At 32.9% G+C, this 27,991-nt stretch overlaps 3 protein-coding genes across 11 annotated transcripts in view; all 3 read right to left on the minus strand.

Annotated features, from left to right (window-relative positions):
- Positions 1-27,991, minus strand: part of LOC111418996 (ankyrin-3-like) — a 101,865-nt gene that overhangs the window by 51,075 nt on the left and 22,799 nt on the right. For all 9 annotated transcript variants that reach the window (XM_071194557.1, XM_071194552.1, XM_071194548.1 and 6 more), the window contains exons 2-5: positions 7,696-7,803; positions 7,317-7,449; positions 563-726; positions 31-513 (exon numbers count right to left, since the gene is read on the minus strand). In XM_071194557.1, coding sequence (XP_071050658.1) covers positions 31-513; positions 563-726; positions 7,317-7,449; positions 7,696-7,803 — 888 coding nt within the window. The remainder of the gene's footprint in view (positions 1-30; positions 514-562; positions 727-7,316; positions 7,450-7,695; positions 7,804-27,991) is intronic.
- On the minus strand, positions 8,812-13,120 carry LOC139429069 (uncharacterized). Its single transcript, XM_071194541.1, has 2 exons — positions 9,314-13,120; positions 8,812-8,961 (listed from the first exon to the last, which is right to left on the minus strand). Exon 1 carries the CDS (start codon positions 10,663-10,665, stop codon positions 9,679-9,681), a length of 987 nt encoding a protein of 328 aa, XP_071050642.1. The 5' UTR covers positions 10,666-13,120; the 3' UTR covers positions 8,812-8,961; positions 9,314-9,678.
- LOC139429071 (uncharacterized) lies at positions 23,936-27,310 on the minus strand. Its single transcript, XM_071194542.1, has 2 exons — positions 25,316-27,310; positions 23,936-25,239 (listed from the first exon to the last, which is right to left on the minus strand). Exons 1-2 carry the CDS (start codon positions 26,478-26,480, stop codon positions 25,151-25,153), a joined length of 1,254 nt encoding a protein of 417 aa, XP_071050643.1. The 5' UTR covers positions 26,481-27,310; the 3' UTR covers positions 23,936-25,150.

Below are 27,991 nucleotides of genomic sequence, written 5' to 3' on the forward strand. Positions count from 1 at the left end.
GATTTTAAATTTAGTAATATTTAAATTTACTTTTGTTTTTGCATGCATTGGAGCTCCGTTTTCTAATAACATATCAACCACTTGATCGTGACCGGATCTTGCTGCACAATGTAACGGGGTTAAACCGTCTCTAGTTTTTGCTTGGATGTCGGCTCCTTTAGCTACCAATAAAGTGACCATATTCATTTTTCCCCATTTACTAGCGACGTGTAACGGCGTTATATTATGTTTTGCCGAATAGTTAACATCTGCCCCCTTTTCATATAACAACGATGCGACTTTATCGTTACCATAATGAGCCGCGATATGCAAAGGCGTGAATCCGCTTTTCGACGTCACGTCCGGATTGTGATCGTTTTGAAGCAACAAAGACGCAGCTTTACAATCATCTTTTTTCGCTGCTATGTGAAGAGCCGGTAATTTAACTTTTCCTCTCGTATCGCTTTCCAATAAAACGGCCACCACTTTATCATGACCTTGTTGCATCGCAACAGCCAATGGTGTAAATCCATCCTAAAATTTGATTGTTAAAGAAAATGTTTTACGCGGATGTTGAACTTACTTCCGTTGCAAGACTTTGATTTGCTCCCTTTGAAAGCAAATATTTAACGCAGGAGTCATGGTTTTCTTGGGCAGCCATGTATAAAGGGGTAAAACCATTTTGGGATTGAACGTTAATGGAAGCACTGTGTTGTATTAATAATCTTACGATTTCTTCTTGGCCGGCTTAAAATTAATAAAAAGGTAATAAATGTATAGGGTAAACCACACATTGGACAACGATAGTTATATAGTCTATTTCAATAATAATTAAGCGTTCCACTTTACTTTTAATACTGCAAGAAGTTTCATGCTGCTCCATCTATCGTTAATAATAGATAAAGTAGAATGCTATTCAAAGTTGTAAACCTAATAGTCCGTTAAAAGAATCTGTAAACACGTCTCAAAACAACGGGTTTCTTAAGAAAGTGTTAAGAAAGATAAGAAACTATAACTAATAATAAAAAAAGCTGCTAATTGCCTGGACACCACGTAGAGGTAAGTTTCAAGTAGTTTTTTCGTCAATTGTTATTATATTATTCCTTTGTTATACATTTTTATGAAGTGTCCAATAATTATCACACATTTTTTACTATTTTTTGTTATTGGACAAGTGTCCAATAATAGAAAAGATTTTTATTCATGTTTACCAGTTATTTGACACGACCGTCCAATAATTATTCTTTGGTGTCCAATAACTATAATAGTATAAGTTTGTAAATATTAGATGCCAAAAAAGCGAACGTATGATATTGGTTTGATTGAAAAGGCTGTACAGGAAATAAAATCTGGACAGGAATATGGCATATCTAGGTCTACTATTCAATTCAAATTAAAAAATCCTGGCCATCGAGATACATTTGGACCCCCAACTATATTGACAGAACAAGAAGAAAACTGTCTAACAAAACGGATTCTAGATTTGGCTCAAAAGGGTTTTCCTCGGAAGAAAGAAGATATTTTGCTGTTAAACAAAATAGACTAGGTGATGGCTGGCTGAGAGCATTCTTGAGAAGACATCCCCAAATCACTGAAAGAATAACTGAAGGTGTAACTTCAGCCAGTGCATGCGTCAGCGAAACTAATATATGAAATTGGTTTGCAGATATTAACTCTAAAGACCCTACACGAGTTTATAATGGAGATGAAAAGGGTTTCCAAATTTGTCCCCAAACAAGAAAAGTTTTTGCCCCAAAGGGATCCAGGAACGTTTATTCAATTGAACACGGTTCGTCTAAAGAGAACATTACCTTATGTTTACATTTTCGGCATCAGGCAAGACATGTTGCCCAATGATAGTATTTATCCTTACAAAAGCATACCCCAAAAGGTAGCAAACTCTATTGATCCATCTTGGGGAATTGGCTCATTTAATAGAAAATAATATTGAGTTACCGATTATTTTATTTATTGACGGCCATAAATCGCATATGACTTACGAACTCAGTGTTTTGTGTGCACGACTTCAAATAGAGACAATTACACTTTATCCCAATGCAACTATTATCCTGCAGCGACCAACGTTTCTGTTTTTGCACCACTTAAATCAGCTTGGAAAAATACAGTCCGTGATTGGTATACAATGCATTCAGGAGAAAATGTTAACAAAACAAATTTTGCCTCGCTCTTAAAGACTGCGATAACCACAGGAATAAAACCTGAAAATTTGATAAACGGTTTTAGGGCTTTTGGATTATACCCTTTCGACCTTAATCCTGTTGACTACAGTGAATGCTTAGGAAAAGGCGATACAATAGACGAAGATACTAAAATGTTAACCTATAATGATTTTATATTGTTTGATGATTTTCTTTCCATTTTATGTCTAATAAAACTTAAATGGATTTTTTATTTAATTTTTTCTCAACCAGTTTCGCTATACATTTACAGCATCTTCAGGAGATTACGTCATTTTGTTACAAACGTCATGCGAGTTGTTGTCAAACCTTTGACAACAACTCGCATGACACATCAATTCTTAATAAAATTTTTAATCCTCTTCAATCATAATTCAACAAAATTCTCTGTGTGGTTCAATAATACAAATATAAAAAGAAATACCAAATGACTCATTTTATAGGACACGTTTTTAACAAAATGACGTAATCTCCTGAAGATGCTGTAAATGTATAGCGAAACCGGTTGAGAAAAAATTAAATTAAAAAATCCATTTAAGTGCAAAAACGAATTTTATTTATTATAATGATTTTGTTAAAATTATTGGACATGAAAAAGTCCAATTCAATTCATGAAATAACTGAAGGCAGTAGTGATGAAAGTTTTTGGAAGCTCTATCAAATATGGCAGCATTTTAAACAAAACAATAGAGAAACATCACAGAAAAATGTAACTAATGAAGAAGTTTTACAAGAAATCAACGAACAAACACAACCAATAGAAGACTCTACAGTTGTTGTTATTCACAACGAATTAACTACAAACTCAGGATCAAGTAGTGTCCAATATTCCCAAACAAGTAATATCAACGACAACCTCATTTATCCTGCCTCTGCACAACGACAAGGCAAAAAACTAACTGAAAAATATATATTAAATACATATTAAAAAAAACGAAAGCTGCAGAAAAAAATGTAATCTGAAAAAACAGAAAGAAAAAGAAAACGTGAAGAAAATAAGAAAGCAAAGTTAATAAAATCAAATAAAATTTGTTTTATTTGTAGAACGTTCACAAATTTTTTTAATATGTGACGGCTGCAAACAATACTACCACAAGCGTTGTGTTCCAAGAATGCATAAACAGCACATTCCAGATGAAGAAACTGATGATTTATTTTTATGCCACATATGTTTCAAGCACGATGATAGTTCTGAAAATGAAGAAGTTATGGAAGATGGAGAAGTTACGGGAAATGAAGATACAGGAGATGAAGAAGAGGTCAAAATTGATTGAAGGAAAAAAAAATCGGAAAAGATGTCAGAGAAGGTACAGTAACCCCTCGATATAGCGAACACGCAAGGAGGAAAGCAAACCGTTCGTTATAATGAGATGTTCGTATTTGCGATATAACGAACTAATCCGTTATAACGAATGATAATGAGTAGGCTCTAGAGGTAGGCTTACGTAAACATATTAGCATCGACTGTGTAATAAGTTTAATGAAAATAATCACTTATTTTTTGCCTCAGAATGGGTATTGTTCGTCTTAGGCATTCCTCAGTAATTTTATTCAAAGAATCCATGAAATTTTCAGAAACATTCTCTTCTGAATCAGAAAATCTTGAAATTGTGATGTTAATAACTACATCGTTGGATAACTAATAATATTTGTGTTACCTTTGGATTGTATAGAGAGCGGCTAAAACTTCAGCTCTTAAAGGTTCAACGTGTTCTTCGTCTCCTTCTTTTTACTGTCTCTTTTTTTTTCTGTCTTTTCTTCTACTGCTTCTGTAGTCCTTATCGCACCATCAACTCTGACGTAATCTGTATCAGTTGAACCGACAAGGTTTGTTGATAATTTTCCCATTCTACATCAGCAAATTCAGGCTATCAATGAGTAAAGCATATAAGTAAAAAGCTACTGACGAGCTACATCACGAATCAATCGCTTGTAAAATATTCCATTTTGGCTTTTCTTGGTTTAATTCTATTGCCAAAATTGCTGCTCTAACAAGTCGTCCATGATATCGTTTCTGCATAGCTGCAATTATGCCTTGATCAAGAGGTTGCAGTGCAGTGTGTTAACCGGAAAATAAACGATGTTAACATTGCGCAAATCAAATCCCATAACGTTATATGCTGAACAATTGTCCATTGTTCACTTTTCTGTTTAGAGCTGCCATGTTGTATTGAAAACGAAGAAGCCATTCTCAAAATGCTATAGAAGTTATCCAGACATTTTTCTGAGCGGTATAATGGCATGGCAAATGGGAACGATCGATTTTATTTAAACATCTTGGGTTTTTTGATTTTCCTACTATCCATAGTTTTAATTTTTCACTTCCGTCAGCATTGCGGCATAAAACTGTTGTTATTCTTTCTTTGCTTTTAGTGCCCCCATAACATTTTTTGAATTTAAATCCAAAGTACGGTTTGGCATTAGATTAAAAAAAATACCAGTCTCATCAATATTAAAAACATCTTGATTCATCTTGGCTTCAACCCGAAACATTCGCGAAGCAAGTAAATCTGAACTCGTCCACTTCCACAGTTAACCACTAAAAACTAGCTGGAATATGGTCTAGACTGAGTAGACAATTACGATAATAGTTTGCATTGAAATTATATTCTACGGGTGAAATAATTGTTCGTAGTTCATTATAATGAGAAAAGTGCCATATAAATTGTGTTGAAGACATTTGTGGCATAATTTTGGTTCGCAGTAACGACAATTTCGTTACATCGGTGTTCGCTATATAGAGGGTTTACTGTAGTAGAGCTCGGAATTTTACAAATTTAAATATTCGAATAGTCGAATAATGCAAATATTTATCAATATTCGACTAGTTAAATAGTTGTCGACTAGTCGAATAGTCGTCAAATAGTCGAATTTTTCAAATGTTCGGATAATTTGATTAACAAAACGTATACTCTAATTTTTCTAACAATTAAAAATATGTTTTTTCCTCGTTAAGTTAAAAATTAATTCAACATTAAAGAGAAAAAGAAAAATACCTATACCTATTAATATATTAAACTTGATTGACAACCTTAACGTACTACGATACAAAAAGTTGATTTAAGCAAGCTCTATAAGTAAATATTTTCTGTATAAACAAAACAAGATGACATTAAAAAAAAGAATGGATCAAAAAATTGTATCAAATGAAGTAAATTATTATTTTTTTTAACGAATGTTCAAATAGTCGACTATTATTAGAATAGTCGACTATTCAAATATTCGACTTTTCGGCTAATAAATTATGAAAATTATTCGAATTTCGAATATTCGATTATTCGAATTATTCAAATGCGATTCCGAGCCCTCTCATCTACATAGTAGATGAGTCCGATGAAGTGGAGGAAGATGAAATATAACTACAATAACGAAAATATTTATTTATTTAAAGTACTTCTAAAGTGTGATAATACTAATAATAAATAAAATAATAAAAATTTCCTACTTATTATTTAAAATTTTAATATTTTTGACCATAATAACTGTCAGAATAGTGTCCAACAACTGCAAAAATGGTCCAATAATTGTTATTTTTGCAACTAAATCATAAATATTTTTTTCTTTAAAAAATAAAATTGCATAAGATAATTTGACAGATACTACTGTAATTTACACATTTTGGGCTACTACTATCCGTGCAAAAAGTCAAGGCCCCTCACTTTAGAGATCGATATCTTCATAACCGCTCGATGGAAAAAATTGGGGTAAAGTTTATTGTAATCAGTGAACATTTCTGCGTATCACATGTTAATTTGGAAATTTTCGGGTCCGCGATTTTTCTTTTGTCACGAGTTAAGTGAAAAAAGTACCCGATTTTTGAAAGTGCCAGCAACCTTGTCTACTTTACAATTTTTTTTCTCCAAAACTATTTGACGAAAAAAATTCAAATTTGAATTGGTGGTAAACCGATGTGTTCTTAATGTGGGGCATATTTTATGATATTCCATATAGTTTCGTGGTAAATCGCGGATTAGTAGGATGCGGTTATTTCGAAAACCACCTGACGGATTTCAACGCGGTTTTTACCAAAATATGTCAAATAATGTCGGTTGTCGGGTTCCGTTATGAGATTTTCAAAATTAGGGCTCCCTAATATTTTAAGAGCGATTTAATGGAATTACAAATTAAAAAGAAATAGAAATAAGCTATGCGGGTAGAGAATGGTTTGTCCCAGACAGTACGTCGCGCCTTTATCTTACCTACATAAAGAAATAAGGCGCGACGTCCTGTCTGGGACGCACCATCTGTTCCAATTGGACGGAAACTCCGTCACCCCGCAGAGCTTATGTCTGTTTCTCTTTAATTTATCATTCCATTAAATCGCTCTTAAAAAATTAGGGAACTCTAATTTTGAAAAACTGACAAGGGAATCGAATAACCGACATTATTTGACATATTTTGGTCAAATCAGCGAGGAAATCCACCCAGCCGTTTTCGACATAACGGCGCCTTACTAATCCGCGATTTTCCGCGAAAATGTATGGAATATCGAAAAAATAAAATATGCCACTCATTAAGAACACACCAGGCGAGAAAAAAAATTGCAAAGTTAACAAAGTTGCCGGTACCGTAAAAAATCGTGTACTTTTTTCATTTAACTCGCGATAAAAGGAAAATCGTAGATCCGAAAATTTTCAAATTAACATATATTACGTAGAAATGTTCAGTGATTGCGAAGATATCGATCTCTAAAGTGAGGGGCCTTGACTTTTTGCACGGATAGTAGAAGGATCATTTTTAGTGCGCATTTACTAGTCTTCATCGATCTGTAAATTTTCATAATCAAAAATTTTCTTAAGTGTCCAATAACTGTATGGTTTACCCTAATTGAGCTTAACGTGCTGCTTTCTAAGTGCAGTAGCAAATCTAAAGATCTTTCCGGCATCTTTGTTTATGTTCGTTGAACGCGAGAAGATGCTCTTGTCAGATACCGGGTAATTAACACTGTTTTTTTAAACGATTTCCGACTATAGAAGAAGTTACCCAGCTTTTGTATGCACGCTTTTTACTCTTTGTCGGCAGATAACGTTAATTGAAACCGTACTTAGAATGTATGTCGACGTGCAAATGTTAGACGTCGACAACGAAAGAAAAAAAATCAGAAAATAGCCGGATATTCAGGACGAAGAATCTACATACCTAGCGATGCGATATGCAAAGCTGTGTTGCCTTTCTTGGTAGCGGCGTCAACGATGGCTCCTCGTTTTAATAGTTCTTTGGCTACGTCCACGTGACCGTCTTTCGCTGCCAGGTGAAGGGCGTTTAGGCCGTTCTATAGTGTTAAAAAGAAGGGTTTAATATTAAGTCGCTTAATAAAGGATTGGAAATGACGCGAGGGGTGTCTGGCGGGTCCAGAAGGCTTCGTGAGTGCCTCTTGAAAAATTCACGCGAGTTTATCTCCCCGGTTTTAAAACCCTTCAAAAACATTTTACGGTCACGTTCGGAAATGACGTTATAAAAAAAACCAGACAAATTCAATCTCCGGAAAAAAGTGAACAAAAAAAAAACTTGAAATTACCGCATTGGATGTATTGATGTCTCGAACCGTGCCCGAGTCCAAGTACTCCTGTATTTTGTCGAGTTGTCCTGCTCTGGCTGCTCGCAGGAATGCAGTGTTCGGGTCAGTCTGTAACAAAAACAAAAAAATAAAATCGATACCAAAACGTTAACAGGCTTAAAAGAACCTTAAAGTAGATTTTTTTGTTGATGAAAATTACGCGTTTGTAATTGATACGAAAAAGAGGCCGTTATGTGATAGCTTCCTTTTAAATAGTGTGGAGATCATTTAAAACAAAAGGCCGGTTTCTATTCCAAGCGGCGGTTAAGAGAGCGGCGGTTATAAAAAAAAGGAAAAACAACATTGGTCAAGGTTAAGGATAAGGTGAATCATGACACCATACACACCGGTTGTAATTAAACTTGATGAAACTGTGGATTGAATTACGGTTTGTAGGTGAATTTCCGGTTAAATATATCTCTTACTACGATTCAACAATAAAAACTTTAACTATTTGGAATTCATCCTTGATACAGTTAACAATAATTCATACGTCGTGATAGTTTTTTCTATTATTATAGTGTACGATACGATCATAACTCAACGGAAATTATACACACAAGTTATTTCTACCGTCACTGTTTGTTATTGTAAAGGTATTTTTACGCAAATTTTTCTGTGCGGACATTTCGTGTTATTCCAAAAAATTTCAAGAAAAAATAGGTTATAAAACATACTGAAGTGGTTTATACTTCACTTTCTCTTACATTTATATATATAACAAAAATATCAAAACATTGAATAGATATTTCTAAATCCTAAGTGTTGTTTAACTTCCAAGGACGATGTTGAATGATCCAGGTATGATGCCTAAAAAATTAACAATACTAAAGTTGAGATATTGATGCCATTTACGATGTTGAGACAAGCAAGGTATAATACTCGAGGATATCAAAGACGATTGAAAGATAATACGGATATAAAGATATCAAAAATATTCCTAGGTGATATTAGGGACGATATTGATTATGAAGACGTTGAGGCTACTAGGAACGATGTTAAGGGGCACACCTAGTGTGACCGCCTTAAAAAAAGGTGTTTTTCTTTAATTTTCTTAAAGAAAATTACTGGCTGAAATGTTTTAAAATTTTGAGGATATATTTATACATAGGTAGTAAGTATACACATAAATTTTCAAATGAAAAAAATTAATTTTCAGCGAGTTATTCGCTATCTCCCAAGTCACCAGGTTCTCCACTGCTGCAGTGATTGCAGCTTTCACCGTGGCTGAAATTAAAAAAAATAAAAAGATTATTAAACTAGAAGGTATTGCCTATACAATGACCCACGATTATGAAAAAAAAAATTAAAATTTTACAAAATGGCAGAGTTTTGAAAAAAATTTCGTATTTTGCTCAAAAATTGAATGATATAGTACATTTTTCATACAATCGAAGAACTTGAGGGTCATTGTACAGAGAAACATATATAAAATATGCAGAAAAAAAATCACAGCGATTGAATGATTTGTCTTCGAGTTACAACTGCAGCAAATTTGAAAAATGTAGTTTGGAGAAAAACGTGTTTAAAGATAAAATGATTGATTTCATTGTTTTTAATAGATAAAAATCATACTTACAGCTAATCAGCTATTCCAGGCCCATATAATTCACCTTCATCTTCTTCATAATGTGCCTGCTGGGCTGTTGAAGCACTTCTTCGAAATGATCGACCTTCTTTCGTGGCAGCCTGTTGGCGATGCTCTGCTACTCGTAATCTTGTTTCATCTTTGCTAGCGGCAAAATCCCTTGCTGCAGGTCCAATTATCACTCCCATCACGTTAAATATTTTTAAAATTGATGAATAACCGTCATTGAATATTGATGTAGCAAAGTAATTCGACAATTCAATAGTTTTGAGACCACTGTGGAGGTGTTTCGGAGCAAAGTGCCAAAGTAAACCATTGTAGCTTTCGTTATTATTCTGGGTATTATTACCCTTACATCAATCAAGCAATTCACGCCGAGACAAGTCCTTGTATATTGGTATCAGAACTTCTTGAACTTTCGGATCAAGTGGGAGATAATCGTGCTTGAAGTTCAATCCTTCAGCTTCCGCGCGGCGATAAGCGCACCAACTCTCTGCGCCTTCTGGACAGCTCGCATGGTTTGGATTCTTATCACTCGAACTCAAATGATGAAATGTAGCCCAGATTGCTTTATGCATTTCATCTACATTATCTTGATGTCGCATGATCGCTAGGCCGTAATACTTTTGAAGTTTATTAATTAAGTTGACAGTTAATTTAAGCGTGGTTTTACTTTTTCCTCCTAAGCTCTTATTGGCTTTCTTCAAACTACGGCATCGTGATCCCATTCTTTTTTTAACATGTAGATAGCACTCTAGTTTTTCTATCAGAATATCATATGGATTCAAATTTAATAATCCTTTATATGTGGCACTATCACCATCACCAATATATCGCCAATATTTCACACCGTATTCACTAATCGAGCGACCAAACATGTCTTTCACACTGTCGACTTCCATTTTTGAAGCTGATCCTTTATGATTTATGTCACAATCATCTTCGTGTAGTGAGAGCCATTCTTCGTAAGCTTCAGGATCGCTGTCTTTTTTTTTCCAAAAGACACAACTGTGACAGTAAGTAGACTTTACACCCGAATCGATGATTTTTTTACAATATTTTCCTGCAAGAGTTACTACACCAAAACGTGAAGTATGGCCACGTTTTCTCCACGTGCCATCTCCAGAAACAGTCAAATTTGTGTCTGAATTTTCCTTCTCTAATGTCTGCTTCTTTTCTTCTTCTACAGCTCCTTGCATACTGAATTTACAAACCGATTCTGCTGCTGTCCATAAATTCGTGAAACATCCAGCGAAAGTTTGATGATAAAATTTACTTGCTAAATCCATCAAACCGCAAAAAAGATTAATTCCGTTTATTCCGATATGTACGAAACACCACATTCACACATCACAGCAATTTTGAAGCCTAAACCTCACGGACTTGCTTGATTAAAAGTCACATCTTTTTTACAAGTTTTGCACATTACTAAATTACTAATTGCATAAAAAACCGAAACAAACTGAATAATGCAATATCCATGAGTTGCATCAATCACAATATTTTCATCTTTATTTTGTAACAGTTTTTCAGCGGACGTACTGGTACTCGCGGTAGATTGCTCTAATGTATGTTGGTTTCCCGTAAACCTTCGTTTTCGTGAAACTGATCTACGCCTGGGAGTGTCTTTAGTACCTTTTTGGTTTGAATAAAGAGGTTTTTTACTCATTTTTACTAAAATAACTGCTCAGTATAACGGTCACAGTAAAACTGAATATATCTGGCTCCGAAAACATGTGGCGTAGTTATAAACGAAATATTCCACAAGGGTAGACCTATTCGTACATTTCTGCTACAATTTAGAAGACTGTAACTCAAAAACTATCTGAAATATACATTTGAAATTTTAGTATGTTATTTTTAAAGGTATAGACTATCAAAATACGAATAAAAAAAAACTCGACTTTTTCAAAATTTCACACTAGGTGTGCCCCTTAAAAGATATCAGGGATATAAACGATATCAACGACGATGTTGTATAATGGGGAAAATGTTGCGGAAACCAAGACCAGCGTCCATCATGGCAAACCAGATCTGCCGCAGGCTCCTAGGAAGGAACTGGGGTCTCAAACCACGAATGGCTCATTGGGCCTATGTAGCAATAATCAGACTCATGGTCGCCTACGCCTCATTGGTTTGGTGGCCAAAAACAAAACATAAGACAGCTTAATAACAGCTGGCATAAATCCAGCGGTTAGCTTGTCTTAACATAACGGGTGCAATGAGATCCTGTCCGACGGCTGCTTTGGAAGCCCTACTCGGTCTCACACCGCTCTACTTATATATACAAAAGGAGGCAGCCTTAAGTGCCTTATCACTGGAAACAGTTTCTTCACTCAAGTTGATGCAGGGTAACCTCAGAGGACACCTCGAGATCCTCAAGGACCCATGTCTAAATCACCTGATTGAAATTAAAACGGACCTCATACCGACGGAATACAATTTCAACCAACCATATAAGGTCATATTTAGTAGCAGGGATGATTGGGCGAAGGGAGGGTCTCAACTAAAAATAGGAGCCCTAGCCTGGTACACCGATGCTTCAAAGACAGTAAGATCTGGAGTAGGCATGGGCATCAGTGGACCAAATAGCTACATCAAATTGCCCCTCAGCTCGGACTTAATAATTTTCCAAGCAGAAGTTCTTTTCTTTCAAGCAGAAGGGACAAAAAGGTGCATCCATAAACATTTTCACAGACAGTCGGGCCGCCTTAAAGGCAATTCAGGCCTACACGTGTGACTCCGCACTGATCAGAGAGTGTACCAACAACCTGAGAGAACTCGCTAGGGGCAATGATGGTACCCTATGGTGGTTTCCAGGTCACAGCAACATTGAGGGCAATGAGAAGGCCGACAAGCTGGCCAAAGAGGCAGCAACCTGGTTGTGGACTACAAAAAAGCCACCTAACAAATAATCAACAACTGGGAGGTTTCAAAGATAGCCTTACGCTGGAAAGAACTTCCAGGTCACAGACAAGCGAAGAGTATGATAACTCCATCGCAAAATAAAACCAGAGGTTTTATACCTCAGCAAGGGGGATCTAAGAACGCTCTCAGGCTACCTGACCGGCCATGCGCCCCTAAAACACCACCTCTTCCACATTGGACAAGCTGAGGATCAAACTTGTCGACTATGCAACGACGAGTCAGAAACTGCTGAACATATACTGTGGAATTGCGTCGCCAGAGGCCGTCTAAGACGGTAAAACTCCCCTGTTACCTACCGACATAAAGGTTCAAGACCTCAGAACAATACTAAGATTTATTAAGGACCTACATTTGCCCTAAACCTTTGGAGGGGTAATGTTACAATAGATCTTATAGGTCGCGGTAACGAGAGGGGCCGCTCTGCTCAGCCCGGCAGCAATAATAATAATAAGACCAGCCTTAAGAGTGTTAGGAACAAGTCTCGTGCTAAGATGATATTTAAAGATATGCATATTAGATGCAATAAAGAGGAAGTTGGAAAAGATGTTAAATGAGATCAGGACGGGTACTCTCTCAACAAGACGATGTTGAGGAGTACCAAGAACGATATTAATAGATAAATTGTATAATCTTGAAACACATAAAAGACGATGTTAACAAAACAAAATAGAATCTAAAGCCACACCGAAAAGAACACAAAGAAACATTGTTCTTATGTTGCTTTTTCCTGGAATTTGTACCTCAAAGTTTCTGGATGTTCTTTATTGTTTATGGTTTCAAAAACAAATGTTCCTATAAGTTGCTGTTTCCGTATTCAGCGATAAATATCATTAGGAAATTCAGAAACATCTGTAAACATGTTTGTTTCGGACACAGTATGGACACGTTGTAACTTGTTTCCGAAACTTTTGTGCCGAGTAGCGACCTTTACAGCGTGGTCCAGTGTCTACCGAAAATATTATACATATAATTGAGATATACAAAAATGCCGAGATTTGTGGGTGGAGATTAGTAAAACGATTGGCGCTGATATTGATGAAGTAAAAAGAAAAATAAAATATATAGTGGCTCAGTATTACAGGGAAATGAAAAAATATAATGGTTATCGTAAACGTGTTGCTGGAATATATTTTATCAGCAAATGGTTTGCCCACGACAAAAGTTTTATATTTCCATTGTTGATCCTGGATTCTGCTATTAAATCATCTTTCTTTAATGGACTAATAAGGCGCATGATACCATGTTGTATTTCTTTCTAAAAGAGTCTGCCTAGTAGTCCAACATTCACGTACTTTCTTTTACAGTTTTTGCGAAACAATAATAATTGCTGCCACTGATGCCTGTAAATCATCATCGCACCACATTGCTGTAGATGGAAAGTTTCTTGTTGCGGCAATACGGTGATGAGCGTCTAAAATGAGTTTTCTTGGTGTGGACAGAATGTTTACCATAAATTTGTTATTGTTTCTGCTTCCTAAACAGGTTAAGAGAATAGGGAACAAAATGTTTCAGTGTGTTTTAACCTTAAGATTTAAACTACAACATCGTTGGTTTTTGTGTTTCAGGTTGCTTGTGAGGTTATTTCCCAAAGAACTAATACAGTGTTAAGAGATGACTGTGACTATGTAGGGAGATGTCAAGGACAGCTTAGAAGAATCCCATAGACGATGTGAACAAATGCTAGCATAGGATCATCGGATGTTAGGAGGAATATTAAAACATAACAAAGGTAATGTTGAGAGATATCGGGGTGTAATCGAAACTACATTCGCGCACATCACGATGGTTACAGATATCAAGTTACTATATCAAGGATTGCATTAAAAGATTATGGGGGAAATATTGAATGTGGCCTTATCGAGAGATATTAAGGATTTCGGTGATGTCAGAAACAGTGTAAACGGATCCCTCAATCCATCATGATAGATGATGTTGAGAAAGACAAGTGACAATATGAATATATAATAGGGACGATTTTGAGGGAGAGTGTGACACTGCTGAGAGGAATTAGGGACTATATTGGGATATACAGGCTGATTCTCAACCTATAGGCATAAACTTGGGGATTTATTCCTTATGACAAATAATGAGTGAAAAATAATAAGTGAAAAAAGTTGTAGCAAAAGCTTTTTAGTTTCCTAGATATCCGTGAAATTTACTTTTAAATCAAGAATACATATAAGATTTTAAAATGACATCAAAGTAAGTGTTCCAAGTTGTTTTCAATATTTTCTATATACAATTGGGTTCGCTGAATTGATGATGACTAGCGCGGGCTAAACTGTTGGCGAATTGTCTCGGCAGTAGTTTGTATCTGATCCTTGCTTCAGTATTAACTTCCTTAATAATCACATTGTAATTATTCATAGTGTAACCATAGTTTAGATTACATACTTTGTAATGTTTGCCCTGTTCTACTTCTTTTATCCTTACTTTGTCGAACATTTTGGTTAGATCAACGAAACAGAGGAAGCCTGCCTGACGTTTCTTCCCCGGAATTCTACCTGAATCTTTTTGATGCTCTCAACATTTTCCTCAATATTGTGTGATCTGTACATGTCATTCTTCATCTCGTTACTAAATTTCGCCATGCATCATTTGTGCAGGCAACTCTTGCAATCAGATGGACATGAGCAAACGACACACTCAAATGTATGTATGAAATAAGTATGGTGATATCAGTTCTAAACAGATGAGATAGTTTGGCGTTGCTGTGTAAGATGATTTCTGGATGCAAAGACTGTACGCTTTGGAGATGATATGATAGTGCTGCCTAAACCTCAGTACCTGATTGTATCTGATTTCGCAACCCTTGCTCAGTATTAACTTCGATGACGTACACTATGCATTTTAAGTGACCCCAAAAATAAAAATTCTCCCTGTATAGAGATTCTACATATATCAGGTGTTTATTGTCAGATAAATATCAACGATAATGCGTAGAGATATCAATAACAATGTTGATATATGTTAAGGAAGATGTTGATGGGGGTTGGGGTTTATTGCAGACACTGTTAAAATACGGTGTTGGGGTCGGAGACAATTTTCATAGTAAGGAGAGACGATAGAAAGATGGAATGCGAGCAATAATTATTCTCCCCTTATAACTTGTCTGGAAATACCATGGTTGTCTTATGCCACTATTGAACCCTCACTCAATCTCAAACTTCTTTCTGAGGGGACAACATATTGAATGAGTAATACGATTAGTTTATCGCGCGATATGTTGGAGCGAAAAGAAGGCGAAGACCATCCTGGAGAAAGATTTTGAAGAATTCCTGAACAAAGAATCTGTACATCAACCTCATGAATTCATACTGGCCGTCATCAACTTATTCACGATGAAATGATGCCATCCAAACCAACAGTTACAGCAGCCTCACAAGGGTAGTCGATATTACTTGAAAGCGGGCCCCAGTTAATATTATTGCTTCTCTGCGTTGTTAAGGTTGTCAATCTAGATCCAATTATCTTAGTCATTTTATCTATATGTATATGTTACATTTTCAAAATGAAATATGTTCATAAAGATGCAATGGGTTAGCTAGATCAATAAATCGCATTAGAGATAGTTGCTCTTGACCAGATTATATCATAGAACCAAAACCTTCTAATTAAAACTAACAAAAGTAATGAGATCCAGGTTTGGGAATGTGATTTGGGCAGGATTATATGTCAGTTACATTTCTCTGAAAACATTCTTTAATTAATAAATTATTGTCCCAAATTGATTATTTAATGATATTATTAATAATGCATATTCTGGGTTACATCACTTTTTAAATTCCTCCTCGTCCTACTCTCATAAGTAGATGCAAGTTATTTCATATCTAGACTTGTAAATTTACTTATCGCGCCGCAAGTTTAAATATTTATATTCACACTTTTTCTACTAATATTATTAAATTTTTATAAAACAGCGAATTAAAAATTTAAAATAAAATTTTTAAAACTTTTAACTAAAGGCGAAACAAATTATTCTCAATCATGATTTAAAACATTCGCATGGGTGATAGAATTGATACGTAGTGGTAGCATGAAAAAAAATCATAGATTGATATTGACCTGGAATTTAGTACTATATCTAATCGATTCTATTTGCGTCAGTGTTAACGTTTTGTACACAATCGAGAGGCAGAGTGAGCGGTGTTAGCGAACAAGAGAGACCAATTGGTGATGTGATGACATAACTCAGCCAAGGACGACATGGCATTAAACGGTACTGTCCTGAAAAGTGTGCGATATTTACACGGTTACGTCATCCCACATCATTGCGGTTATACACAAAAGATACATTTACATTTCGGCGATGTCAATAAATTATTTCTATAAAAATTGTATTTCTAATTTCTAACAAACTACTGCAAAATTAAAGCTATTATTTTATTTACTAGATGTATACTTTGTAGAATGATTAAGGTTAGGGTTTTCAATTTACGAAATTAAATAATTAAATTAGGCCAAATTAAACCTGGGCACGATTCCTAATTACTATGAGAGCTGGGAGCGCTCTAAATGTTTTTTTTTTTCATGCAATGGATGAGAGAAAATACAAAAATTAGAAAAGAAAAATACGAGAAGTTGTTTTTAACCGTTTCAAGACAATCTTCTGTCATAAAAGATTCTTTTTTATTGTGGCAAGTAACGCTTTTCCGTTCATAAAAGAACCGTTTTAGTTGGCAAATATTCGTCTATTCTGCTACGTTTTCTTAAGCTTAAGAATCTTGCTTTGAACATTTAAAACTTTTTTCTTCATATTTAGCGTTAGATTGTTGTATATTTTTCATTGAACTAAAACTAACTCTTAACTGAATATTACTGATTGATGATAATTGAACTGTATCTGTTTATGAATTATGACTTCACATTATTAAAAACAATTTATATAAACAATACTTTTCTTTATCCCTTTTAATTTTTTAATTATGACCATTAATAACGAAAATCAACATCTTTGGTATTATTGTGCTTTACACTTTCTAACTAAAATATTATAGTAACTAAGCACTATCTGTTTAGGGATTATGTTTTCCTGGTTAATAATAAACAATTTATCTCCAAAATTCTTTTCTCCGCAGTCTTTAGTTTTTGAGGTATGATCGTTTACAATAACGAAAAACATTAATTTTGATATTTCAAGGATTACCATTTTCTAACTTGAATACGGAGATATCTGAGTTAGATCTGGTTATGAATTATGTTTTCTTACATTATTATAAACAATTTATATACACAATATTTTTCTTTAGTCCTTTTAATTTTTTAATTATGACCATTAGTAACGAAAATCAACATCTTTGGTGTAATTGTGATTTACACTTTCTAACTAAAATATTAAACTAGCTAAGCACTATCTGTTTATGGATTATGTCTTCTTGGTTAATAATAAACAATTTATCTCCAAAATACTTTTCTCCGCAGTCTTTAGTTTTTGAGTTATGATTATTTATACTAACGAAAAACGTTAATTTTGCTATTTCGAGGATTACCATTTTCTGACTAGAATACGGAGATATCTGAGTTAGATCTGGTTATGAATTCTGTTTTCTTACATTATTATAAACAATTTATACACACAATATTTTTCTCTATACCTTTTAATTTTTTAATTATAACATTTATTAGCAACGAAAATCAACATCTTTAGTGTTATTGTGATTTCCACTGTCTAACTAAAATATTAAACTAGCTAAGCACTATCTGTTTATGCATTATGTCTTTTTGGTTAATAATAAACAATTTATCCCCAAAAACCTTTTCTCCGCAGTCTTTAATTTTTGAGTTATGATCGTTTATAATAACGAAAAACATTAATTTTGATATTTCGAGGATTACCATTTTCTAACTAGAATAAGGAGATATCTAAGCTAGATCTGGTTATGCATTATATTTTCTTACATTATTATAAACAATATTTTTCTCTGTCCCTTTTAATTTTTTAATTATGACCCTCATTATTAACGAAAATCAACATCTTTGGTGTTATTGTGATTTACACTGTCTAACTGAAATATTATTCTAACTAAGCACTAACTGTTTATGGATTATGTTTTCTTGGTTAATAATAAACAATTTATTTCCAAAATACTTTTCTCCGCAGTCTTTAGTTTTTGAGTTATGATCGTTCATAATAACGAAAAACATAAATTTTGATATTTCGAGGATTACCATTTTCTAACTAGAATACGGAGATATCATAGTTAGATCTGGTTATGAATTTTGTTTTCTTACATTATTATAAACAATTTATATACACAATATTTTTCTCTGTCCCTTTTAATTTTTTAATTATGACCCTCATTATTAACGAAAATCAACATCTTTGGTGTTATTATGATTTACACAGTCTAACTAAAATATTATTCTAACTAAGCACTAACTGTTTATGGATTATGTCTTCTTTGTTAATAATAAACGATTTATCCCCAAATACTTTTCTCCGCAGTCTTTAGTTTTTGAGTTATGATCGTTCATAATAACGAAAAACATTAATTTTGATATTTCAAGGATTACCATTTTCTAACTAGAATACGAAGATAGCCAAGCTAGATCTGGTTATGCATTCTGTTTTCTTACATTATTATAAACAATTTACATACACAATATTTTTCTCTGTCCCTTTTAATTTTTTAATTATGACCCTCATTATTAACGAAAATCAACATCTTTGGTGTTATTATGATTTACACAGTCTAACTAAAATATTATTCTAACTCAGCACTGTTTATGGATTATGTCTTCTTTGTTAATAATAAACGATTTATCCCCAAATACTTTTCTCCGCAGTCTTTAGTTTTTGAGTTATGATCGTTCATAATAACGAAAAACATTAATTTTGATATTTCAAGGATTACCATTTTCTAACTAGAATACGGAGATATCTGAGTTAGATCTGGTTATGAATTTTGTTTGCTTACATTATTATAAACAATTTATATACACAATATTTTTCTCTGTCCATTTTAATTTTTTAATTATGACCCTCATTATTAACGAAAATCAACATCTTTGGTGTTATTATGATTTACACAGTCTAACTAAAATATTATTCTAACTAAGCACTAACTGTTTATGGATTATGTCTTCTTTGTTAATAATAAACGATTTATCACCAAATACTTTTCTCCGCAGTCTTTAGTTTTTGAGTTATGATCGTTCATAATAACGAAAAACATTAATTTTGATAATTCAAGGATTACCATTTTCTAACTAGAATACGGAGATATCTAAACTAGATCTGGTTATGCATTCTGTTTTCTTACATTATTATAAACAATTTATATACACAATATTTTTCTCTGTCCCTTTTAATTTTTTAATTATGACCTTCATTATTAATGAAAATCAACATCTTTGGTGTTATTATGATTTACACAGTCTAACTAAAATATTCTACTAACTAAGTACTATCTGTTTATGGATTATATGTTCTTGGTTAATAATAAACAATTTATTTCCAAAATTCTTTTCTTCGCAGTCTTTAGTTTTTGAGTTATGATCGTTTATAATAACGAAAAACATTAATTTTGATATTTCGAGGATTACCATTTTCTAACTAGAATACGGAGATATCTAAGCTAGATCTGGTTATGCATTCTGTTTTCTTACATTATTATAAACAATTTATATACACAATATTTTTCTCTGTCCCTTTTAATTTTTTAATTATGACCCTCATTATTAACGAAAATCAACATCTTTGGTGTTATTGTGATTTACACTGTTTAACTGAAATATTATTCTAACTAAGCACTAACTGTTTATGGATTATGCCTTCTTTGTTAATAATAAACGATTTATCCCCAAATACTTTTCTCCGCAGTCCTTAGTTTTTGAGTTATGATCGTTTATATTAACGAAAAACGCTAATTTTGATACTTCGAAGATTACCATTCTCTAACTAGAATACAAAGATATCTGAGTTAAATCTGGTTATGAATTATGTTTTCTTACATTATTATAAACAATTTATATACACAATATTTTTTTCTGCCTCGTTTAATTTTTTAATTATGACCTTCATTAGTAACGAAAATCAACATCTTTGGTATTATTGTGCTTTACACTTTCTAACTAAAATATTATACTAACTAAGCACTATCTGTTTATGGATTATGTCTTCTTGGTTAATAATAAACAATTTATCTCTAAAATTCTTTTCTCCGCAGTCTTTAGTTTTTGAGTTATGATCGTTCATAATAACGAAAAACATAATTTTGATATTTCGAGGATTACAATTTTCTAACTAGAATACAGAGATATCTGAGTTAGATCTGGTTACGAATTCTATTTTCTTACATTATTATAAACAATTTATATACACAATATTTTTCTCTCACCCTTTTAATTTTTTAATTATGACCTTTATTAGTAACGAAAGTCAAGATCTTTGATGTTTTCATGATTTACGCTGTCTAACTAAAATATTATAATAATTAAGCCCTATCTGTTTATGAATTATGTTTTCTTATTTCATTATAAACAATTGATCTCCGAATTTCTTTTCTCCACAGCCTTTAGATTTTGAGTTATGATCGTCCATAACAACGAACATTTTCTAATTCTAAGATGATTGTTGTTTACTTTTATTGAACTAAAACATTCAACAAGTTTAAAGTACAATTTAAAAATTTTTCATATAACTTTTTTACTTTAATTTCAAATTATCGTTATATCTTTATTAAGTTAAATGAAAGCTTTATATTATCCATTTAAGTTTTAAGTGTTAACTCAAGTACCTTTTAAAAGGTTTTAATTCAACAAAGCGTTGATAAATACAAATTGAATTAGAGTAATGGCTTAAATAAAGAAAGGATTATTTCTAATCGTAAACGTTGAAATGAACCTGAACTATTCAATTCGGTTCTGGGTAATAAGAAACGTTAGAGGTCACGGTCGTGTCACCGATTATGTGGACAGCATGTGTACAGAGACCTCTTTCCATCAACGTCAATTATACAATCGCTATTTATAAGTGCATTTATTATTATTAAGTGATATTTTTAATTCGTTTCGCTCCGTATACAAGGTGACATTCACCACTTTAATGGACGCGATTTCTCCCCAATTTAAAAATTAAATCATCGTCTTACTTTCTTGGGAAGGTTTATCCTAATTATCCTTCTACGTAGAGTGAAAATTATCTTGATTAATTTAATATTTAATTTATGTTAATCAAATTCAATACAAAGTAAATTAATACGACTCTCGAAGTCTTTGTGCTATTTCTAGAACTTCAGAAATATTAATAATCCTTCACCGGAAGCCACTAATTTTTGTCCCTACTCGAATACGACACCACCAACGAAGTACGTTGTGTGTATGTCGTTTCAATTAGGAAGGCATCTATCAAAAACTATAAAAAGAATTGTTTTGTGATGAAACAAATTTTATTTAAGCTTAATAAAGATTATGCGATAAATAATAATACCAAAAATAACAAGATAACATAAAAAGATAAATTTTTTTAAATAGATTCTTCCTCGTTTTTCATTAAAATTCATTCCACGAGTTCTCATACCACAAGAAGTACGTGTTTGTCATAAACGTTACTAATTACATATTTCTAACAAGGATATACATAAATTAACGGGAAATTCATTACGCAATTTTGAATTAAAAAAGTTTTAAATTGAAATGATATAATAGAATCATCAAAATCACATTGATTCCACAAACTAGGTTACGCAGATTAGTAAGACCAGGTCAGCACAACGAAGCGTTTTTGGGGGGATGGCATCGATCCTAAGACTCTCTCCCCCAGGATCCCCACTCTGGCAGACTGTCGCCACACCCCTTCACCGACGGACGGTGCCCTAAATACCTAAAAACCTTCACGTTCTCTCCCTTTTAGGTGATCGTTCAATCTAAGTTACCTAACCAACTAAAATCACGTCGACAAGAAAACTTGTAACCGTAGAACATAACGGTTTTATTGATCGAGTAATAGAACAAATATGCCCAAGAATAAAACGTTCCATTAAAGTTAGTGGTAAAACACTAATTATGTTATAAACTGTGTTAATAAATTTTATAGCATTAAACGTTTATTGGTTAAAATGTTTTCTGATTACAAAGAAAATAGAAATATTATATTGTTTTTTTGGATCTTCTTGTGGTTTGACCTCTTCGTGTAATTGGTGGGTTTGCGAGGAGACCGAAAACACAAAAGCAGGAAAGCGTAACTTAGAGGAAATTACGCTTGAATCACCGCAGTTACTTTGCTGTCACTGTGTTTATTTTAGATACAAAGTGGGTTTATTTCCATTATGTTTGGAGAATCTAAAGGGAAATGTAATATTACTTTGGGTTAAGAAAAATCAAATTCTTAAGATATCTCGATGAATCTATTTTCGTGATAATAATTTATGAACCCCAACAAAATTTTTAAAAACTATAAAGGTCATTATTTACGAATGATTGTAGTTAAAAATTAATGCCAGTGTTCACCGAGGCAGTGTAACACGGTAATCTTATACCTCTTGTTAACGTGAGATCTACCCTAATCATCTGAAACAGAGACTACTGCCTTTGTGATGATATTGCACTACTTGCTGTGGCTAAAAACACCAAAAAAGCTACTAATAAACAATGTCATGCAAATTCTATCAAGTATTTATGCATGATCTTAAATGCTAAATTACGATGGAAATAGCAGGTAAAAAAAAGAAAACGGAACTGGAACTAAAATCTAGAATAATGTATAGGCTCATCAGTAAGCAATCTGCGCTGACAATGCATAATAAATTGCTGGTTTATTTAAACCAGTTTGGGCCTATGACCTACAGCTATGGAGATGCACTAAAGAAAGTAATATCAATATTAAACAAAGGTTCCAGAATAAGGTATTAAGGGACATAACATGAGGTACATGAGGAGTTTTCTTCATCATATCAATGAGGAAGCTATCCAGGTAGTAAACAGATTTTAAAGAATCACACCTTTTGAGTTGGGAAAAAAATTTACAATGATTTTTTTAAATCCGGATTAATCGAGTTGAAATCAAATCTTGCCAAAATTTTCATGAAATATAGAAAATTTTTTGGCTTCACGAAGTTAATAACTTTCTTCAATCATATTTAAAAAATCGTGAAAAATTCAAATCTTAAGATATTTTGACGAAATGCTTAAGAAGAGAAGAAAGCACGTATTTTTTCATGAATAAAACCGGATATAAAAATATTTATTCGTTTTTGAGATAATAATGTTTGAACTCAACCAGAATTTTTATGATTTTACGAAGATAACATTTTTTTCGAATTATTTTCAAAAAATCATGAAAAATTTAATTCTTAAGATAATTGATGAAATAAAATAAAAGAAGAGAAGAAAGCATGTATTTTTTTCATGAACAAAACCGCATATAAAAATATTTATTCGTTTTTGAGATAATAATGTTTGAACTCAACCTGAATTTTTATGATTTTAAGAAGATAACAAATTTCTTCAATGATTTTAAAAAAAATCATGAAAAATCGAATTCTTAAGATAAATTGATGAAATGCTAACAAATTATAGAGGAAAGTGTGTACTTTTTTATGAACAAAGCCGTGCTTAAAAATCTTTATTCGTTTTTGAGATAATAATGTTTGAACTCAACCTGAATCATTATAATTTTAAGAAGATAACAATTTTTCCTATAATTTATAAAAAAATCATGAAAAATCGAACTATTAACAAGGGAAGTGTCACAACTGTGTCTCACCGATTTCGATGCAATTTGGTACAGTCATAGAATGGGCCAAAATAAGGTTCGCACATTTTTTTATACGTGCGGTAAAAGCCCCTGGGGCGAGTTATAGGGGTTGAAAGTTTGGAGAAAAAGTACGTTTTCACTTATATTTTGAAAACGAAAAGTGCTATCAAAATTTGGTAAATTGTAACTGATATTCATTTTAAAAGAGCTTTCTTTTGATGTGTCACACATATAGCAGAGGGTTAAAAAGGGCGAACTACCCCTATTTTTTTGGAATTATTTAAAAACCACCCTATCGATTTTGGCGGCATTAAGTATACTTCTAGTGCGTTCAAAAATATTAGTTAAGGGTTTTTTCCCATTCGCCCTAGATCAACCCCAGCGAAGTTACGGGGGTTAACATGTAAGCACTTTTCGTAAGAATGATGTGATAAAATTGTCAGGTATTTTGAAAATACTTTAAACAAAACCGTAAATTAGTCGCACAATAAAATGTTTAGTGTAAAATAAGGCATAATACACCATATAGGGGTTGTTGGGGTTATCCACCCCCTTAAAAATTAATTCTATCCCGGGCGTTATTTGTCGATTACGGCGAAATTTGGTACTGTGTTTGTTTTATATTTGAAGTAAAAATTTTTGAAAATGGTTATAAGGGTTACAAATTAGGGGTAGTTTTTTGTTTATACCTCGAAGATGAAAACTGCCATCGTAACTGTGGTATTGTTTTTTAAAAATCTATCTATCGATGTTCCACGAGGTAAACTACCCTCATTTTCTTTAAATAATAAATATAAAACTACTAGATAAATAAGATATTTTATTTATTTATGAGTTAAAAAGCAACTGACAAAAAAAATAGTTCAATATACCAAAGAAGTTTATTCTACATTACTAATTGACGTTTTTTATGTATTATATTAATTTTCAATATTAAATTTATTTTTATTCTACGTAGTGTTGGCAAAAATGAAAGTCGTGGAAAAAATGTTTTAAACATAAGGATTTTTTACACCATGCACATGTTATGACCGCTATATCCCCACAGATATCACACGTTGGCTTCTCACTCGAAAAGCAAACTTCCACGGGATTTTCAAAATGGTCTGGTCTCTCCTCTATATAGCCACTTGCAAACCATGCGTATTTAAAAACATTTATAAACCGAGGGGAAGCCAACTGGTTATGCGTCAACGATTGCAATTTTAATATGTTATCCCTCTGATGTAAATTGACATCATACTGGTAAAGAATAATCTGATCAGAGAATCTTCTAATAAAATTTTTCCATATTCTGAAACCAAATACATCTAGGGGCTGTATTTGACCTGTTGTCCCTGCAGGTATAGATAAATGTTTAAAATTAGTACCTGATGGAGTTATTTCACTAATAACTTCAGGACAATGGCCACTCCAAGAATCTAATAATAATAATGATTTAGAACCAGTATTTGGAAAATATACATTTTGGAGCCAATTTTTCATGTGTTCTGAAGTTAACTTTCCAGATTTTGATGCCAAAACGTATATATTGTCTGCTTTAAACATTGTATTTGCTACCCTCGGTCCAAAGCTGCCAGAGGGTTCTTTTAAAACAATAAAAAGTGGAGAAAGAAGTTTCCCATCAGCAGATATTACGGGTTGAATTGTGTAACTGTGCGTTGTAGATGACACCGACTGGACCACACTTTCTACGGTTTTAACTCCTAAATCGCTTAATGTTCTTCCCGAATGGAATTCCAAGTTAAAACCGCTCTGATCCGAATTGTAGGTGTTTTCAGGTCCATATATTTGGATTTGTAGCTTTGCCTCTTTAACGAAATCTTTTGCTAAAGTTTTTACTCGATCAACATTTCCAATTTGTTTTTGGGATAGAAATTTTGTTATTTTTCGGCTTACTAACCGATTTGCTTTCTTAAAACGTTGCACCCAGCTATGAGATGCTTTGAACAGTTGAGGAGATAAATTCTTTTCATTTCTAGCTTGTATAGCCCATCTGCGTATATCAATATCATGTAGTGGCAATTTATTATCTACGGCGGCTCTCGCTTGATTAATTACAAATTCGGTAATTTCTGCTAATTTTTCTTTGTATGTCCCTCTTTCTTCAATATATTTAGACCATCTGTGCAATTGGGTCTTTGACGTTACTTTTCGGTATTTGTTTTTTACGGTTTCTAGTTTCAAATAACCTTTCTTCCCACTTGTCCAGTAATTTACCGCCTCTAATTTGTACTCGTAGTCGATGTCATCCTTCAATGGACAATGAGCATCAGTATCTTCTACAAACCTGTCAGTTGTATCCTGGTCTTCAATAATTTGCTGACCGTCATTGATGCCATTGGATGAATCGAAAATTAATACAGTTTCGTCTTCAATTTGCATATTGTAGTCTTCCATACTTTCCATTAAAATACGCTGTATATTTTCTTTTAAACTAACTTCTGCTTCATTTACAGGAGTCTGGGGAATATTCATAACAGTAAAAACTGTCATTAGCAAATTTAAAACGTTTATTGGGTTTATTGTAACCATTGCTTCTGTCAGTTGCTCTGAAACTAAAATCTACCCACTGGGCACACGTTCTTTTATACTAGAAAAAACTATTTTGAGAAATGACCTTTAGCAAGCGGCACTAAAAAAACAAATATTGTGCCAAAATTTTTTTGGTAGGTGTATTTTTGGCAACATTATGTAGAATAAAAATAAACTAATAAACTATATAAAACAAACACAGTACCAAATTTCGCCGTAATCAACAAGTAATGCCCGGGATAGAATTAATTTTTAAGGGGGTGGTTAACCCCAACCACCCCTAAATGGTGTATTATGCCTTATTTTACATTAAACATTTTATTGTGCGACTAATTTACGGTTTTGTTAAAGTATTTTCAAAATACCTGACAATTTTATCACATCATTCTTACGAAAAGTGGTTACATGTTAACCCCCGTAACTTCGCTGGGGATGATCTAGAGCGAATGGGAAAAAACCCTTAACTAATATTTTTGAACGTGCTGGAAGTATACTTAATGCCGCCAAAATCGATAGGGTGGTTTTTAAATAATTCCAAAAAAATAGGGGTAGTTCGCCCTTCTTAACCCTCTGGTATATGTGTGATACATCAAAAGAAAGCTCTTTTAAAATGAATATCAGTTACAATTTACCAAATTTTGATAGCACTTTTCATTTTTAAAATATAAGTGAAAACGTACTTTTTCTCCAAACTTTCAACCCCTATAACTCGCCCCAGGGGCTTTTACCGCACGTATAAAAAAATGTACGAACCTTATTTTGGCCCATTCTATGACTGTACCAAATTGCATCGAAATCGGTGAGACACAGTTGTGACACTTCCCTTGTAAGATAAATTAAAGAAATGTTTACTATTTATAGAGGAAGGTATATACTTTTTTTAGAACAAAACCGCATATAAAAATATTTATTCGTTTTTAAGATAATAATATTTGAACTCAACCGAAATTCTTATGATTTTACCAAGATAACAATTTTCTTCAATGATTTTTAAAAAAATCATGAAAAATTGACTTCTTAAGATAAATTGATGAAATGTTTACAATTTATAGAGGAAAGTATATACTTTTTTATGAACAAAACCGCATATAAAAATATTTATTCGTTTTTGAGATAATAATGTTTGAACTCAACCGAAATTCTTATGATTTTACGAAGATAACAATTTGTTCAATGATTTAAAAAAAAATCATGAAAAATCGAATTCTAAAGATAAATTGATGAAATGCTCACAAATTATAAAGGAAAGTGTGTACTTTTTCATGAACAAAGCCGTATTTAAAAATCTTTAATTATTTATGAGATAAAAATTTTTGAACTCAACCGGAATTCTTATGATTTTACGAAGATAACAATTTTTTCCAATAATTTTTAAACAATCATGAAAAATTGTATTCTTAAGATAAATTGCTGAAATGTTTACAATTTATAGAGGAAAGTGTGTACTTTTTTATGAACAAAACCGCATATAAAAATATTTGTTCATTTATGAGATACAAATTTTTGAACTT

The sequence above is a fragment of the Onthophagus taurus genome, chromosome 1, assembly GCF_036711975.1.
Source record: "Onthophagus taurus isolate NC chromosome 1, IU_Otau_3.0, whole genome shotgun sequence".
Taxonomy (NCBI): Eukaryota; Metazoa; Arthropoda; class Insecta; order Coleoptera; family Scarabaeidae; genus Onthophagus; species Onthophagus taurus.

Coding starts and splice junctions, on each gene's coding strand:
- LOC139429069 (XM_071194541.1), bottom strand. CDS start 10,665: ATGTGGTGTTTCGTACATATCGGAATAAACGGAATTAATCTTTTTTGC.
- LOC139429071 (XM_071194542.1), bottom strand. CDS start 26,480: ATGGTTACAATAAACCCAATAAACGTTTTAAATTTGCTAATGACAGTT. Junction 25,240..25,315: donor TAGTGAAATAACTCCATCAG/GTACTAATTTTA, acceptor ATTTGGTTTCAG/AATATGGAAAAATTTTATTA.